Source organism: Canis lupus, chromosome 8, assembly GCF_011100685.1.
Source record: "Canis lupus familiaris isolate Mischka breed German Shepherd chromosome 8, alternate assembly UU_Cfam_GSD_1.0, whole genome shotgun sequence".
NCBI lineage: Eukaryota > Metazoa > Chordata > Mammalia > Carnivora > Canidae > Canis > Canis lupus.
The window spans coordinates 16156811-16175671 of NC_049229.1; the positions used below are offsets into that span (position 1 = coordinate 16156811).

Sequence of the window (18861 nt, forward strand, 5' to 3'; positions counted from 1 at the left end):
TGAAATTAATACTCAAAGGGGTAGGGTATTTTCCTAGGGCCATACAAAGTGAAAGACAGGACTGAAATATGAATCTACCTCTTCAAAGTCCAAAGCCATCATCTTTTCATGTACACCAAGTTTTGCACTTTTGACACATTAGACTGTCCTCTGCAATGGAAGATGCTTAGCAGCATCTCTGGCCTCTACCCACTAAATGCTAGTAGTACTCCCTCCTTGAGTTTTGACAACCAGAAATGTCTCCAGATGTTCCAAATGTATCCTGAGGCACAAAATTACTCTTAGGTAAGAACTGTTGGTTTGCACTGTGGTTTGCACCTCTTAATTGTTAATTCAAAAATATTTATCCAATTAAACCAACATATATAAAACACTTTTGATTGAGCAATTACTGTACATAAATGAAGCATGAGCAGAAGAGTAACTGCATACTGTAGGATGATGAGTAAAGTGACTCATGAAGGACTTAAGTAATACTTGATCATGGAGACAAAAGAGGAAGCCAGGAAAAGTAACATCAACACTTGGTATAAATGGAAAAGTACTAGTTGCAAGAATAAGCTGAATCCATGTGTGACATTACAATTGAGAGAGAGTTCAGCAAGCAGGAAAGCAGATAAACTGAGGAGAACAGAGATATCTGCAAGCAAAACATCAGAGTCATAAGCTCAATAATTCCAAGATACTTTAAGCTGAGGCAGTGCAGTCAGGGACTAGAAAAATACTCAGGACCATAGACTTCAGGGAATTGAAGGCAGAAACCACTCCAGAAAGGAAATCTGTTACATGCTGCTTAGGAGGACAGTGCCCATGAAAGGGTATTTTTGATACTGGCCTGCTGTTGGACTCAAATGTGGTGAACAGCATAAGAGGCAATTTATGCTCTCATTTGATATGGATTGGAATTATAATAATATGAAAGATTACCAACTAAAAATATTTTCAAAATGTCACTTCCTATTCAAAGAACAAAACTTAAATAAGGAATTACATAATTTGAAAACTGTAAGAGTGAATGGAAACTTTGTGTATGATATTACCTCATCAATTTCATGATAAACCAAAATAGTTACTATTCTTGGTCAATATTGTGTGAGCTACATGTTTTGGAATTCCTGAGAGTGATCTTATGTATCGTTTTATCATTCATTCTTACTTAATTTCAAATATTTTCCAATACAACATCATTTAAGACCAATAAATTGTAATGCTGCTGCCATGCTAAAAATGCACCTGAAAATCAATAACTTTGAAAAGAGGTTAAATGTGATTTGACTCTATGAAAAAAACTAAACAATGCAGCCCTGGGGAAGAACACTCTGAGGGAAAAAAACAGCACTAAAACAAAAATATGCTATAAATGGCATAGATTTATATATGATAGGACTCTTTCCCGTCTACTTCATCTTTACTCCTATAAGAAAGTTTCCTTAGGAATATAAGCATTTTAATTTATTGAAGTTATTAAGGAATGTGTTCCCATTTTTTAAAGAATTGCCCTTTGTAAATAGAGTATTAGTATGTTGGAATTGGGCAGTAGATCACAAAATGAAATATTAAGTTCTAAGAAGAAAAAGAGTAGGGTCATCAAGACAGAATAACAAAGAAGCAACAGCAAAATTTAGATGGAAGAGTCATAAAAGGTTTATCTGAGAAAGCAGTGATCATGCTGAGACCAAATGGGTAAGTAAAAGTTTGTCAGGAGAAGAGAGAGTAACATTACAAATACCTCAAACAGGAAAAAGCTTGATGAAAAAAGCTGAATGACTAAAAGATGATGAGGAGGAGAGAACAGATGATACATGGCTTCATGGCTCATGACCATGAAGGAGTATTTCATGTTTCAGCTCAAGAAGACTGTGGGTTGAGATTCTGGTTCTGTTAGATGTGAGAGGTTAATTAAATTACTTCCCTCTGTTTCAATTTCTTCATCTGTAAAAAAACAACTAATATTGATAGGGCTCTCATAAGTTGTTGTGAGGTTTACTGAGTTAAAATAGGCAATTTATTATTATTATTTTTAGAAATTTATTCTGAGTACCATAAGATGCTATTGCAGGATTTTAAATGACATTATCTAATTTATTGTTTTAAAAGACCATTCCAGCTACTGCTTCTGTTTGAGAAAGTCTTGATTGGAATTTAAAGGTTTCCAAGGCATTTTGAATGATGAATAGCTTTTTGAGCTTAGAGTAAAGGATCCCAGTCACAGGTCCATCTGAGAGAAAAATGAGCGGCGCCTGGATAGCTCAGTTAGTTAAGTGTCTGCTATTGGCTCAGGTCATAATCCCCGGGTCCTGGGATGGAGCCCCGTGTCCTGCTTCTTGCTCAGCAGGGAATCTGCTTCTCCTTCAGCCTGCCAGTCTCCCTGCTTGTGCATGCTCTCTCTCTCTGTCAAATAAATAAATATAATCTTTTTTAAAAAGTAGAAAATAAAAACATTGTTAAAAAGAAAAATATATATAAATTTGAAAAAATTTAAAAGATAAAAGAATAGGAAGTGATGAATGATAAGAGAATTAAATTGGGATACCATGATTTTAATAAAGATGATATTTTGAAAACTGAATCATTAATTCTTAATACTTAACTCATTAGAGTATACTGAATAGTGGGTGTTATGGACATCATCAACAAATGCAGAATTCCCAAATGAAGCTGCCTACTACTGTGAACTTTAAATGAGACCATATACGTAACAATAAAATATAATGGAATGGTTAGGCTAAGATACTTTTAAAATAAGACACAAAAAGCACTGCCATTAAAGAAACAATGATTAACTAGACTTCACTGAAATTAAAAACTTACATTCATCAAGACAGTATTAAGAGAGTGAAATTGCACTGCACCCCTAATAGAATGGCTATAACTTAGAGACCAGCAGGGAAAATACTCTAAGGAAGAGTGTAGAGCAATTGAAATGCCCATATATTGCTGGTGGGAGTATAAATTGGTAGGACCACTTTGGGAAACTCTGTGCAGCATCTACTTAATCTGAAGGTACACCCTGTAGAGCAATTCTACTTCAGAAGGAGTACTTATGTCAATTATATCTCAATAAAGTGGGGCGAGGGGGAAATGATTACTTAGGTCCATCAAAAGATAACATAACAAGAATATTAATAGCAACAATAGTGGAATAATTAAGTAAATTGTATATAGCAATTTATAAATAATAAAATAGCAATAAAAAACAATGAACTATCTGCAACAATAGGATGAGGCAGACAAAAAGTTCAAAAACAGGCAATATTAATCTTAATAGAAGTTGAATAAGTGATTGCTTTAGAAAAGGGGAATTAACTGAGAGGGAACACGGGGAATCTTGGTTTGTTACATATTTCGTTCTTTACATTTTGTCAAGCTGAATACTTCAGATTGGTGCACTCTGTGTAATTAAAAATATAATTAACAAGATGTACATAATAATCTTTTATATGTAAAGAATATAAATAGATTTGTCTTTTTAGAGGTTTTTTGTTTTGTTTGTTTTTCATTTCTTTCTTTCTTTCTTGGATCTTTCAAATAGACAAAGAGTGAACTGAAGGAAACTGGAACATGGAATAAGAGGAATCAGAAAGTGTGAAAGAACATAGGAAGAATAGGAAAATGGACAAGAAATGGGAGCCTTTAGGCATGGAAATAAGGGTTATATAAACAACGAGGTGAAAACCGTAAAGAAAAATACTTCTTTGCACTCTACAAATATGGCACTAAACACCATTCTTACTTTTATGTACTAATCAATTGACCACAATTTAGTAGCAGTCTTTCTTCTTAAGAACTAATTTGAATCTTGAAATGATTTCTTTGGGTATGCTAACTGTCCCTGCTTCATGTCCTTCTTGTTTCTGTGTGACATCGTCTACAGAGTGAGCACACTGGAGAGATCTATAGGTTACTTAAACAAAAAGAAGAAATTTATAATTACTTTGGTTCAAACAGTTTTAAATAAAGTATCAGACTAGATATTTGGCCAGTGCTAAAGTTCCCTGACTAGCTTTTTGAAGCTTTAAGAATTATATTACTTTCTTTCACATCATCAATCTGTATTATATAGTTAGGTAGTTTTACTTCAAGTCTCCCATCGACATTTCTTTTGTATGCATATACTGAAATGATTTTATTTAATAAAAAAAGAACATCTCCTGTGTGGATTTTAAATTTCCCTTATTAAATATTTATATTTTCAAAATGTCTTTATTTAATTGAGTGAGGTGCTTGGTGCCATTTCAAAATAACCTCAGGTGGTAGGTGTAATGACATATCAAAGATTTGACCTTTAGCATTTTAGGGTTCTATTTGTCTGCATTTTCTTCTGCATTCATTTAGTCTTAATTTATATGCTATTTCTCTGTATGACTTAATGAGTGGATATATTTGGCATGAGATTCATTAGCAAAGAGAAAATATATCTGAATACATATTATTTCTGTGCAGTCGGACTAGTGATTTTAACTTCATTTATATATATCTGTGTACGGGCTGATCAGTATTCGTACAACCGTCATTCATTCTCGTTAAGTGCTCAGCTGAAGAAACCCTGGCTCTACTAAACTGAGGCCCATTCTCTTACTTCTCACCTCTTTGCAGTCAGCATATTATATTCTTTTATTTACCTAGAGATGCTTTATTTTTCAATTCTCTGCTATTCCTTTTAAAGAAAATTGAATGTAGTATTTACACAGTTGTAATTAAATTAACATCTTGCAGCATCTTCATGTATGCTTTGGTAACATCAATAATCATTTGTCTGGATAGCTTTCAGCCTAGAAGCAGAGAAATAGGATAATTATCAAGAACAGTATTGTGATATAAAAGTTATTTTTATTTACCCATTTAAGTATTAAATTGATTTTTAGAAATGGGTATTTCTTACTGGGGATTTTTGTTAAATACATTATTTGTCAGTAAGACTGCATATTTATGCTTAAATTATTTATTTTTATATTTTTCTCAGTTTACACAAATCTTTATCCCAAGAAGAAAACCTGAAGGATCAGTTTAACCATACACTTAGTACTTACGAAGAAGCTTTAAAAAGTAGAGAGAACATTGTCTCCATCACTCAACAACAGAATGAGGAACTGGCTACCCAACTACAGCAAGCTCTGACAGATCGAGCAAACATGGAATTAGAGCTTCAGCATGCCATGGAGGCCTCCCAAGCAGCCAATGACAAAGTTCAGAAGTAAGTAAAATGATCTTACATTATTTCAAAAGCATGAAACAAGACAAAACAAAAACACTTCTTTTACAACTAAATATTATTTAATATTCATGCTATTAATGATTTAAGAAAAAAATAGATTGAGTCAAATGAACTTTTTTATTAACTGATCTTCATTAGTTCATGGAATCCATACTATTAAAATCGTTTCATAGGTAATAGGTAAAGTTATTGGCAAGGGGAAGAGGCAGTTAAGTAATCAACTTTACTCATTTAACTTTGTGATAATCCTGCTTGAGTTGAGATCATCTGTGACTCTATAATCTGAAGCACATGGAATTGTTCCAGTGGAATTAGTTTTCATGTGTTGTTCTTCCGAAGTATTCAGTACAGCTTTTCACAGTGCATAATTACATTTGCTTATTTTCAGTGATTTTTGCATTTTTGTTAAAATTTAAATAAAGCTATAAAATCAATCAGTCTTTACAATAGCTAGCAAAATGTTAACATAGGACATATCATGCAAAGACGTCACCTGTTAATTTAAGGAACTTGAACACTAGCAGAATTTCTAAGGCACCTTTAGTGGAATGGAACTTGTCATTTTAACTGATCCCATCTTTATGTATTGTTAACAGCATTATCTCATTCATACACTTAATTGCCTTCAATTCCTACCTTTTTCCTTAATTTGTTTTCAGTCTCACAGTATGAAGTAGTGCTAACTTCAAAGTTTCTTACTTCTTTAGTTTTTATTTGACAATAAATCATCTCAACCATTTACCCAATATCCCTGAAACTATGGTTTTTTGTTTTTTAAGATTTATTTATTTATTTATCCATGAGAGACACGGAGAAAGAGGCAGAGACATAGGTAGAGGGAGAAGCAAACTCCCTGCAGGAAGCCCCGTGTAGGACTTGATCCCAGAACTCCAGGATCACACCCTGAGCCGAAGGCAGATGCTCAATTCCTGAGCCACCCGAGTCCCTGAAATTATGTTTTGGATGGTAGCCCAAAGTCAGGTAAATCTATAGTTAAGACCCATTTTAAAACAGATTACGAATTATGCATATTAAAATCTTTACAGTCAGAATGCCCTGAAATTTATGATTTATGGTAAGTATTCTAATTTTTGTAGGTTTAAAGATTATTTTTATGTTCAGTCGGAAACCATATCCCATTATTCACAATATACATTAACATTCTAAAAACACTAAGATACATAGGTAGGTCTCATTTCATTGTAAATTACAAATCAGTAACTTCTGACAGTATCTGTTAGCTCTATTTGCTTAAAGTCTACAAATAATTACAATTTCAGAGTTTTCTTTACATGTAATTCTTTAATTTATATACATGACTAAAATCCCCTAAAACTGTTCCCCAGAGACCAATTAAATTTCTGTAAAATCTTTGGAAATGTCAACTTTTATTTTTTAGATTTTATCAACTATTATTATTATTTTGTAAGAAATCATTTTAAAAAAACTTTGTATACCAAGAAGTAGAAATAACATCATTTCAGATAATGCTTTAAGTTGAATCAGTTTAACCTTTTGAAAAAACTTATTATTTTGTCCTATTCTTCACATTTAACCACAGACAGATCAAAAGGTTTTAATGGAATGATACTAATCAATGGACAGAGTTTAAGTGAAACAATTATGTTATTTAAATGTTAAATTTAAATTTAAATGTTGAATCTTTTATTCTAATTTCCAGCAGTAAGACCGAGAGGAAATACTGTGAGGCTTTCTTGTTCGCATTCAATTCACTATATTTTATTTTTAACTGCCTTCAATTGGGCAGTATACCTTCATTGCAGTTAATGTGGGCATCAATCTTTTTATTGCATATAAGAGATAACCTTCCAGGAAACCAGCTTATAAGACTTTGTTAGATGGTATTAGTATTCTCCATATAATCTGAAATCACTGTTCTTAGCAATTATTTTTGAAGGTCCTTTGTAATATGTCAGTATTCTGGGCAGTAATTACAATATAAACTAAATAGGTGCACATTTCCCCTTTTCCTTTCACCACCAGATTTTTTGAATAACTGATCTATATTCATTATCAAATCTTTCAATTTGATTCACTCCTGTGCTACTCACTACACAATGGTGAGCTTTTATACAAAATTGTTCTTTTTTAAGAGTACCAGTAATTTTTACCTAAAAAATTAGAGTACCTAACTTTTAAATTCAGTGGCCTTTTTCTAATTATATTTTTATTATAAAACTAATATAAAATCATGGTAAACAGAAAGTAAAGATGCTCACATGTCTTCAATAATATAGCATAGTGGTTTAAAATCTCAGGATCTGGATTCAAAATGCAGAGGTACATGAACTTGCACATTTTATCTTAAAACCTGTGCTAGTGCAGATCATAATATATGGATAATAATACTCCCACCTCATAATGTTATAAGAATTAGGTGAGATAAATGTGTAATGCCTTTAGAACAATGCACATCGCATAGTCCCTCCTTCTCTTGCCATTTCATCCCACACTGTAATGTCCCATTCTTCAAAAGGGCTCAATCTTTTCAAGACTAAATACCTTATATATGTGTATTCCTCTGCTTGGAGCCTTTTCCCCCTTTACCCCATAAAAAACATTCATCCCATGAGATTCAGTGCAGCATAGAGGAGAGAGGCAAGCTGTATAGCCAAGTCAGACAAACCTAGACTTCAATCCCTGCTTTCCTACTTATCACCTGTGAGATCTGGGACAAATTACTTAACCCTTGGAAGCAAAGGTTCCTCAGCTGAAAATTTCAGACAGTAATACAGCCTCCTCAGGCAGGTGTGATATGAGTAATAAACTGGATGCCATGTAAAATACCTAATTCGGTGCCAGTTACTTTATTATAAGCATTTTATAAATTATATTATTAGTATAATTGTACTCATCAGACTAGCAAGACTAGTTCAAGTAATTCTTCTCTACAAAGTCTTTTTCAACTTCCTAGAAAGTTAGATATCACTCCCTTTTTTGTGGTTGTCATAGTATGTTTGTTAAAAATTCCTCCACTGAAATTAAAGTCCTCAGCATTCTCCTGTATCTCCCTTCCCAGTGATGGTCTTCAGCAGTTTCAGCACTGTCCTCCTTCCCTCACTCTTTCTTACTCATCACATTCACTTTGCTGTCAATCTCTGTTTTCTCTACCGCCTAAGAATCATCTGACTCCCTTTATGCCATCCTCACTTGCTCATTGCACTATTTCAGGCCCTCATCATCCCTCATCTAGACTATTGAAATAATCATAAAACTAGTTTACCTGCCTCTAGCTCTCAAGTTTGTCTTCCTCACTGCCACCAAAGTTAATTTTTTCTAAAACTGAAATCAGATTATATAACTTTTCTATTTAAAATCTTTCAGAGGCTGTCATCCCCTACACACTAAAGCATAAACAACTTAGCACCATATATGAGGCTTGTCCTGGCCTCCCATTTTTTGGTATCATTTCCTCCCATGACCCCAACCACAGTATCTGTACACAAGCTATTTCTTCTTCTTAAAGCATATTCTTCCCATTTCCTCTAGTACCTAGCCAAATTTTTGTTGCTCCTTAAAGTCCAGTCTTGACATTACCTCTGTGATGTTTATCTTTTGTATTGTTTTCATTGTACTTAATCCGTACCTTTGTTACAGGTCTTCATGATCTAGGTGTTATAATTGCTTTGTTTATCTGTTTCTGTTTCACTCCCTGTAAAATTACTCCTCATTGAGCATTCCTAAGACATAGACAGTGTTCTCTCCATCCTTGTATCCACACCTCTTCCAAATATTCACACAGATGCCTGCTGTAAAGTAGGTACTCTGTAAACACAAACAAATGAACTAGAACAATTTAATAGGTTGATGGGATAACAGCATAAAGTAAGAGCAGGTCAGATCAGGAATACACAGGAAAATTTCAAATGTACTCTGGTCTACTTTTGGTCCTAGATTAAAAAAAAAAAAAATTGTCCCAACCCAGTACTCAATGCTGGTAGAGGAATTTCATAGAAAAGAATGACCTTTGTGGCTCTCCGCCTTTCTCACTGCGACCACTACTCCTATGGTGTCTGACTTTCTAGTGAGCTTTTAACCCTTGTCCTATCCATGAAGTTTAAATCTTCAGTAATAATAGAGAGAGACTATATACTATTTCTAATAATTGTAGAATTTTAAGTTTATATTTTTTAGAGTCAAATGAATTTCTTAAATTTTTTTTAGCCTATAGGAGTATTCCTAAAAAGGAAAGTGATACAGAATTAGCATCTATAAGCTAACCAATATTTATAGGCAGAAACACTGATAGGGGGAAAGTGTAAAGAGTGCCAGACTTCATTGTCCAAAACTGGCTTCGTGGCCCAGGTGACATAAAGCCTAAAATTTCACCAGTGGAAATCCATTCTCTTGTGTCAAGCAAGGTTAAGGTACTTCTCTTTTTAAATTGTATATGTTTGTGGAAGAAGAATACATTGTCATTTTGGTTTTAGGTTGCTCTTTAGCTGATCCTGAATGCACTTAGTTTTGGTGAGCTATGTGGAAGTAGAGGGAACTAAAGAGCAGGTTAAGAGCATAGTAACTTTGTAAGAGAAACTTCTCTTAATGATTCTGCCAAGGACCGTCCATAATCTTCATTTATTAAAAAGAAAACTGACACACAAATCCATTAAGTGATATTTTTATCATCATGGGAGATTTAAATTCAGTTGTTCTTTACACTAGATTTTATTTCCCATCTGTCGTTCTGTCTGTAGCTATAGTTCTTGTAACCTAGAACAAAAGTTTTCTGAAGGATTTAAAAAATATATTTGACTATACTTAACATACCTAAGCTACACGTAATTACTTGAAAGTATTTACAACCAGGCTTATAAGGTTAGAAGATCTCAGAAGCTTCTAGATATTACAATAAAGTAGCTTTTGTTGCATATCATCTTTACTATGGGCCAGATTTATACTGATACGACTCAAATCCCTCATAAACTATAACTATAATAAATAGGTCAGACAAAAAGATACAGGACAAAAATTCAGCACTTTTAAACATGTTTTCAAGAAAGAATATAGCCCTTTCTAAAATTTTCTTTCTTTCCATACTTTTAAAAAAATCAGATACTTAAAATTTACATGTGTCCTAATTTCTAATTGCATAATGAAAATACCAAAGATCAGCATAAAACATTTCCTTTTGAAATATAGGGCACCCTGAGTTTTTGAGTGGTATTGACAGGAAAGAAAGGAAGAAGAAGAAGAAGGAGGACATGTAAGCTAACAAAAAGTCTTTCCTGCCTCTTGGTCAAATACTGATTTCTATGAAGAAGTTGAGGTCACAAAGAAATTGTGAATTCTCAGCCTGGTTTCCCTGCTGATGAGGAACTGTCTGTAGTTCCCTTCGAGGTGTCAGGGGAGTCGCCATAGTGTCACACAAGGGTTCTTAGCGTAGAGCAAACATACTTTCCACAAACTCAGCTGCTTAATCTGTTTGCAGGTTGAATTATAAAACAGGGTAGATGACTCTGAGTGCTGGGAAGGGGAACAGAGCATTTCTACAGTTTCTTGGTTTAAAAAAAAAAAAAAAGCCTACAGTTTTCATCAAAAAATATCACTAAACTTTTTAATTTTGCTGCTGGCTCCAGAATCTGATTTGAACCATAATGAAAACTAATTGTGGTAAAATATCCTTACATAGTTTAATACAAAAGGTGTTATATAGTTGTATTTTCTTTTCACTAAAATTTTTCTGCTTCTTGCCAATTTTACCTGTGATTTTTTTTTATAAATTCTTAGTTGGACTATAAATATCAAAGCAACAGTACAAACATCTGAATGCTTTGTAAATTCTTGTTGATTGAATCAAAGAATAAGTTCATAAATTCTCAACTCAGCACAAGGTTTAGGTCATTAATTAATATGAAGTTGAAAATCACTTTGATTTATTAGTATTGTTAATAAATGGGAGGACCTAAAACTTCTGGAAATTGCTCTTCAAAATTTATTTTTTGTTTAAGATTTAAAAGCTCTATGAAATACAATACATACCTCAGCACATAATAAGTCAAGTAATTTATTCCTGATAGTTTATGTACAAATAAACTTCCCAATCAGCCCTGTAAGGCAGCTTCCAAATCTAGATCCAATTAGATATTATTATTTATATGTAGAAAATGGCTTCATATGACTCCTAAGTAATCATTAAGATGTACAGCATCTAATATGCCTAATTTTTATTCTTGAGCACATGAAATGTTTAAGAATTTAATACTCTGGATTTGTAAATTATAGCACATGTTTTTAAATTAAATACGTATTTAACTTATGAAATACAAGTCTTCTTACACACTATCAAATAAGTATGTATTTTATAAAGAATTTAATTCCATTATATATTTGTATAGTGGATCACCTTTCTCATCCATTGAGCACATAAAGTAGATTTCTTTAGAGCTACTTTTATTATATATAAATACAGAGATACCTCTCACATTTGATAGATATGTATTATATTCATTTCTTTATAAAAACTAAAGAGTTGGGATAACACCTTTATCTTTAGGGAATGTGTCACTTTGACACAAAAAAGAAACATAGTGTTAGTTGTCTATGATATTCCTCTCTACCAGGGAAGGATTAATGTAGGATGATTGAAATTGAAGTCTAACCCAGAACTTGACAAATGAAATGGAAAGTGAAGGATGCAGGCTAAAGAAGAAAAGAAATTCTCAAAACTAAGAATCTTAACTTTCTCTGATAAGTTCCCTTAATGGTTAACTTTATGGAATGAATCATAAAGAGCATAAAGAACATGAAAATAGGGACTAAAAAGTTAAATTACAACACAGCTGCTTACATTCGATCTGCTTCTTCATTTCAGAACCTATCTTCAAATAGGTGATCTAGAGTTGAGCTAATTAATATGCATTTCTGCCTACTAAGATAGATGAAACATGTTTCAGATGAGTACAATGGAAAGGAATGAGAGAAAAAGAACAGAAGAGTAAAATATGGGAGAGATCCATGCTGTTTCAGTTTAAGACTAAATAAAATGCAGGAATTTTTATTGTTTTTCATTAATCCCAATATTACAGTAATTAAAAGAGATAATGTGGGATCCCTGGGTGGCGCAGCGGTTTAGCGCCTGCCTTTGGCCCAGGGCGCAATCCTGGAGACCCGGGATTGAATCCCACATCGGGCTTCCGGTGCATGGAGCCTGCCTCTCCCTCTGCCTGTGTCTCTGCCTCTCTCTGTCTCTCTCTGTGACTATCATACATTAAAAAATAAATAAATAAATAAAATTAAAAGAGATAATGTTCCTGTTATTTTAGGGGAATTATAGGATCCACTTAACAATGACCATATGCTTTTTAACCAAAACTTGACAGGTAAAAAAAAAAACAGGAGTTCTTATGCTTCAGAAACATTCAAATGTGATTTTCACACATTTATATGAAATTGTAGTTCCTTAGAGTGGCCATATGATCTGACAAGCATCCTTTCCCTTGATTCTTAAATGTCTTTTTTTTTTAATTTTTTATTTATTTATGGTAGTCACAGAGAGAGAAAGAGAGAGAGAGAGAGAGAGGCAGAGACACAGGCAGAGGGAGAAGCAGGCTCCATGCACCGGGAGCCCGAGGTGGGATTCGATCCCGGGTCTCCAGGACCGCGCCCTGGGCCAAAGGCAGGCGCTAAACCGCTGCGCCACCCAGGGATCCCCTTTCCCTTGATTCTGTTCTTAGCTCCAGTTAAAACCTTCTTACTGTTTACCCTTAACAGGCTACAGAGCTTCTAGATACTTCTATGAAGACAGGAAAACTCATTCATCCATCTTATCTGAGAGTAGTTTTAGAATTGATAAAAATACGATATATAAAGTAATTTTAATTTTCTTAATTACTTGCACTAATCACCAGTGTACTTTAGGATACTTTTGTAGTCAGGAAGAGAAAAGGGAAGCTACTGTAAAAATTTTATTTTTTCATTTTATTTAAATTCAGTTAATTAACATATAATATATTATTGGTTTCAGAGGTATAGGTCAGTGATTCATCAGTCTTATATAATACCTACCCAGTGCTCATCAATAAGAAATTTTCATTATTCCTGCTAGGATGTTGCTCAGCCTCATTATACTTGACAGCTCACTCAGAACTTCCTCCCTTGCTTTTTCTGTTCTTAAACACATGGAAAATTTAATATGATGTATCTCCCTAGTAGTATAGAAAGGTCTCCATTTTTATATAAATCAAAGTCTGGTTTTCTTTTAATAAAAATTCAATATACGTAACTAAAATCGGATATATACTTCCTTACTAGGTATAGGTTTTATTCCCAAAATACAATTTAAAAAAAAACTAAATTGAACCCAAGAATAAGTAGAAATAACAGTTTTACTTGGATTCTAACATTCCATGTTTGATTATTTCTCCCCACTAAGGGATTTGCCCATGTGCACATGTGGCCCTTGAAAAATACAGAATAAAAGAATCTTTCAGGGCTTCTGGGTGGCTCAGTCTCTTAAGAGTCCCATTCTTGAGTTCTCAGTTCTCAGTTGATTCTCAGTTCAGGTTGATATCAAGGTCCTGAATTTGGACTCTGCATTGATCTCCACATTGGGCATGGAGCCTATTTAATGAAAAAGAAAGAAAAGAAAAGAAAAGAAGAGAAGAGAAGAGAAGAGAAGAGAAGAGAAGAGAAGAGAAGAGAAGAGAAGAGAAGAGAAGAGAAGAGAAGAAAAGAAGAAGGAAGGAAGGAGGGAAGAAAGAAGGAAAGGAAGAAAAGAAAGAAAGAAAGAAGAAAGAAAGAAAGAAAGAAAGAAAGAAAGAAAGAAAGAAAGAAAGAAAGAAAGAAAGAAAGAAAGAAAGAAGAAAAGAAAAAAGAAAAGAAAAGAAGAAAAGAAAAGAAAAGAAAAGAAAGAAAATATTTTGCTTATTTCAGTGTAAGCTGTAGCTTTCCCTGGTGGTAAAATCATAAATGTTGTCCATACATGAACTTTATTCTTGATCATTTATAGTTAAAAAGAAAAAGTCATTCTATAATAATATAGTATATAATAGCAGCTGAAGTGATCTTCCTTGTCATATTGTTATATATTCTTGGGCAACTCAACAAATATTTTTTTTCTTTACTTCTTAACCAAAGTATAAAAAAAAAAAAGAGTTTCACTACTATCAATTATTCTGTCAAGTGTTTCTGTGTAAAGACTGACTAAAAGTGAAAGTTAGGCTCCAGAAATTACATGGTGAACAGAATTTTGGAACTTACTAAACTTGATCATTTTAACTTTTTAATTGTTTTGGTATTTATACCATTCAAGCTAATAGTCCTTGGGATATCATTCTCATTTGACTTTCTTTTGATGCATATAGCAATATCCTAAAAAGCATACAAAAGTATACATTATTTCTCTTTATGTTACCGTTTGTCATTTGACAAACTACACAATGGTAAAAAAAAAAAAAAAAAAAAAGCATATTATCAATTAAAATCTTGAAACATCTTCTTCCTTCAATTAGTTTGCCTTCTGAGCTATGTATATTTCACATCAGTCTTCCAAGAAGTTCTCTACTACTGACGGGAGGGCCTAATCTTTCCCAGAGTGGTGGGAGTAGCACAGTTCAAGAACAAGAATGAATCTCTGTATAATCACACCACAATGTGAGGTGACCCCAAGACAGAGAACTGACCAGATACACATATGGGTTTTAGGAAGACTTTCTGATGCTCTTTTTTAACACAGCTGTGAGAAGAATGTGGCTAAGACCCAATAGTCATTCTTGAGTAGAGCTGGCAAAGGAAACCATGAGGAGAAGAGAATTTAACACATGGGTGTAAGAGAGCACGGCTTCATTGATGCGATCTGAGGGGAATGCCTAATGACTGGAAGAATCAAACTTGGCAATGAAAACACAAAGCTCTTTTCATCAATTCAAACGCAGTCTCTAAAGCTGCAGATGGTCACCTCCAGCCTTGTCTATTCAGTGTGAGGTTTTATAAAATGGCACTTTGGTGAATACTAATAGATCAAAACAAAGATTTAATAACGTAAAGATGTGGTGTTCATTTTTAAATGAGTATACAGGTCAATGTCTCAGAAAAGGATAAAAAGAGTACCTTTTATATGTGGGTCTAAAGTCTTTTTGTTATTTTTCAACTTCAAAAATAAATGACATCTTTAACATACAGATTGTGTTTCATGGAAGAGAGTTTACATTATGGAAAAGAGACCAAAATCAGGGTTTATATCTACACTTACTGATTTCATTGCTTCCGTTTGAGGATTCTCAATTTATAATGTCTGTTAATGTCATTCTTAATATTTCCTTGCGACTCACTTGATAGGATAAATATATATTATCATTCTCAAGGATGAATCAATCTAATTAAAAATTTAGGCCAAAATATTTTATACTTGAAAGAGAACTTTTTCCCCTATCTTTTCAGAGAATGCTAAGAGACATTGTTTAGTACAAAGAGAGCCTTTGAACTTTAATGCAGTCTTGCAATTACATTTTTGCTACACTGGATTTGATTTTCTACAGTTTTACAAATTCCTATTAATTGCTTATATGTGAAAAGGTAATTCACTGCATTCTAACTTGTTACTGCTTACATAACTGAATCTTACTTTGAATTAAAATATGGTATATTTTTCCAGAATAAATTACATTATTAGACATGATTAGCACTTTATAGTTTGTAAACTTCAAAGCTAAACTCAAAAGAATTAAGCTTTAATATCCAAAATAAGCTTAACATATGGACATAAATAACTCATTAATAGCTTTCACATTTCTACTACTTGTGAAGTAAATATAATTAGTAAGTCTGTATGCCTAATACTTTTATGTAATAAGTAACACTAATATATAATAAATTAAAGCACTAGAATTGAAAGTTAAAGGCGAGACAACTTAGTAGAGATATCAGTGAACTAACAAGACCCTTGATTGTCATTAACTGAGTATGTAGAAGTCATTAAATTATGTTTCTTCTCAGTCCTCATCTGGAAGGTAAAACTGATTTACTTGCCCTATACTTCAAAACATGTCTGTGAGGATCAAATAAGATGTGTGTGCATAAAAGTATTTTGAAAAGTATAATGTGCTCTATAAATGTAAGTCATTGACTAAAGAATATCTTTGACTTATACATTTTAAATAAAAAGTTATAACCACCTTTTGGGAACTAGAAATAGTAAAGTGAGAAAAATAATAAATTTTAGCCTCAGAGACATAAAGTAAATACGATATACTCTGAAAAAAGAGATTCTTCACAAAGATCTTGGAAACGAGAAGTAAAAAGGATTCTATGCATTTTCATACATTACTAGTAAGAAAGCAAAATGGTAAAACCCCTGTGGACAAGAATTTGATAATATCTAACAAAATTACATATGCATTTACATTTTGACTAAGGAAAAATGCTTCTTTTTTATATAAATTTATTTTTTATTGGTGTTCAATTTGCCAGTGAAATGGCAGGACACCTGCACCCCAATGTTTATTTTTTTTTTCACCCCAATGTTTATAGCAGCAATGTCCACAATAGCCAAATTGTGGAAGGAGCTTCAGTGTCTGTTGAAAGATGAATGGATAAAGAAGATGTGGTCCATGTATACAAAGGAAAAATGCTTCTAGGAATCCATCCTGAATATATACCTCCATGAATATGAAACAACATAGGAAAAATGGATTGGTTGTTTGTTTTCTAAAGATTTATTTATTTATTTATTTATTTATTTATTTATTTATTTATTTTAGAGAGGGGGAGAGAGAGAGAGCTAGAGATAGTAGTGGTGGGGCAGAGGGAGAGGGAGAGAAAATCTCAAGCAGACTCCATACTGAGCGTGGAGTTGGATTAAAGTTTGAATCCAGGTCCCTGAGATCATGTCCTGACCTGAAACCAAGAGTCTGAGACTCCACTAACTGCACCACCTGGGTGCCCCTATAGGATTGTTTTTAATAGCAAACATAAGCAATCCAAACAGAATAGTTGAAAAAACCATGACATATACATATTCATCTAATAGAATACAATTCAACTGTGAGAGAGAGAGAGAGAGAGAGAGAGAGAGAGAGAAAGGAAGTCTATAAACTGATAGTGATTTCAGAACATATTCCTAACTGGAAAGAAAAAAAAATCAAGTACTTACAGTATTCTATCTTTTATGCGAAAAATAGGCATAAAAGGAATAAGAAAGATAAACCCAAAACTAATGAATTATTAGCCTTTTGAAGTAGATGGGAAAGAGCTCCTAAGTCTGGAGAAGGGAAAGTACAGTGAGTATAGAATATCTTTTCATGCCAGAAAGCAAGTACTCAAAGACTAACAGGGTCATGTTGAAAGGACACAAGAGCCAGTTTGGAAAGGTTCCCAGTCTCCATATTTGGTACAATTTATGCATGGGGAGAAAAAGGAGCAGTATTTGATTAGAGGATATTTTTTACAGTCTATAAATATACTTAAAGTATATTTTAAAGCCTATAAATATACTTTAAAAATGGAGGATGGAAAGGAAGACGTTCTTTTGTATAAAAGAATGGCAGTCCATAAATGTAGTTAGAATAATAGAATATCATCACCTTATATACCCCAGGGTGATTAACTCAAGCAAAGATCATCAGCCATACAGTGAGTTAAAAGTAGTTAGTTTGATACTAGAATCAGTCTAGTTTGGGAAAACTTGCTTGCATATATATAGCAAGGAGTTTAGAGCTTAAAAATCAGAGAGGGCTTAAACATGGGGATTTAGAATGCCAAGTACCTTCGAACAATATTTAGGGCTTTATTATTTAAACTCACTTTAGAAATCTTTTTACTCAAATATTCTGTGCTTATGTAAATGATAGTAGATAGACTGAAACCATTCACCCTTTTATCAAAACTCATCATTTAGGGATGCCTGCATGGCTCAGCGGTTGAGCATCTGCCTTCAGCTCAGGGCATGATCCTGGAGTCCCGGGATCAAGTCTCACATCCAGCTCCCTGCATGGAGCCTGCTTCTCCCTCTGCCTATGTTTCTGCCTGCCTCTCTCTCTCTCTCTCTCTCTCTCTCTGTCTCCCATGAATAAATAAATAAAATCTTTAAAAAAAAACTCATTCTTTAAAGAAACTCATTACAATATAAAGATATTTTACCTAAGGAATTTTATCAGTATTATAGAGGGTACTAATCCTTCCTTTATTTAAATTTTGATATTTTATTTATCATGAAATTTTTGTGTTAACTTTTATTTTTTAAATATTGATTGAAATATTACTTATTTTGATTACTGCGGGTTTTTCGTACCCCCTTAAATTTTTCACCAAATTGAGTGCCGCATTCATCTCACCCTAGTTCTAGCCCTGAATACACCATATAAGATGAAAACGAAAATGCTGGAGGAAAAAAACCACTCCTGGTTTATCCTTATTCAAAACATAATAATGAAAACTTAACTAAGTTATCCAAGCTTGTATGATTTCTACTGACTGGTGTTTCATGTTCAGAAATGATAATACTATAATAGAGCTGAACAACCATGGTTCTTCCACTCTATGGAATTTCACTGGGTTTTTAATTGTATACTGTCCAGAGTTTCTACCATTGTCTGAATGTCTTTTTCTTACATCCTAGTCATTACCCACACCCCTTCTGTCAACTGTTGCTTTGTCTTTATTTTGATCATCTGTGTAGATCAGTCATCATA

The 18861-nt window shown here is 33.2% G+C and overlaps 1 protein-coding gene across 17 annotated transcripts in view; it reads left to right on the plus strand.

The window, feature by feature from the left end:
* Nucleotides 1-18861, plus strand: part of MIPOL1 (mirror-image polydactyly 1) — a 328218-nt gene that overhangs the window by 279953 nt on the left and 29404 nt on the right. For all 17 annotated transcript variants that reach the window (XM_038544530.1, XM_038544537.1, XM_038544524.1 and 14 more), the window contains one exon: nucleotides 4964-5194. In XM_038544530.1, the coding sequence (XP_038400458.1) occupies nucleotides 4964-5194 (231 nt within the window). The remainder of the gene's footprint in view (nucleotides 1-4963; nucleotides 5195-18861) is intronic.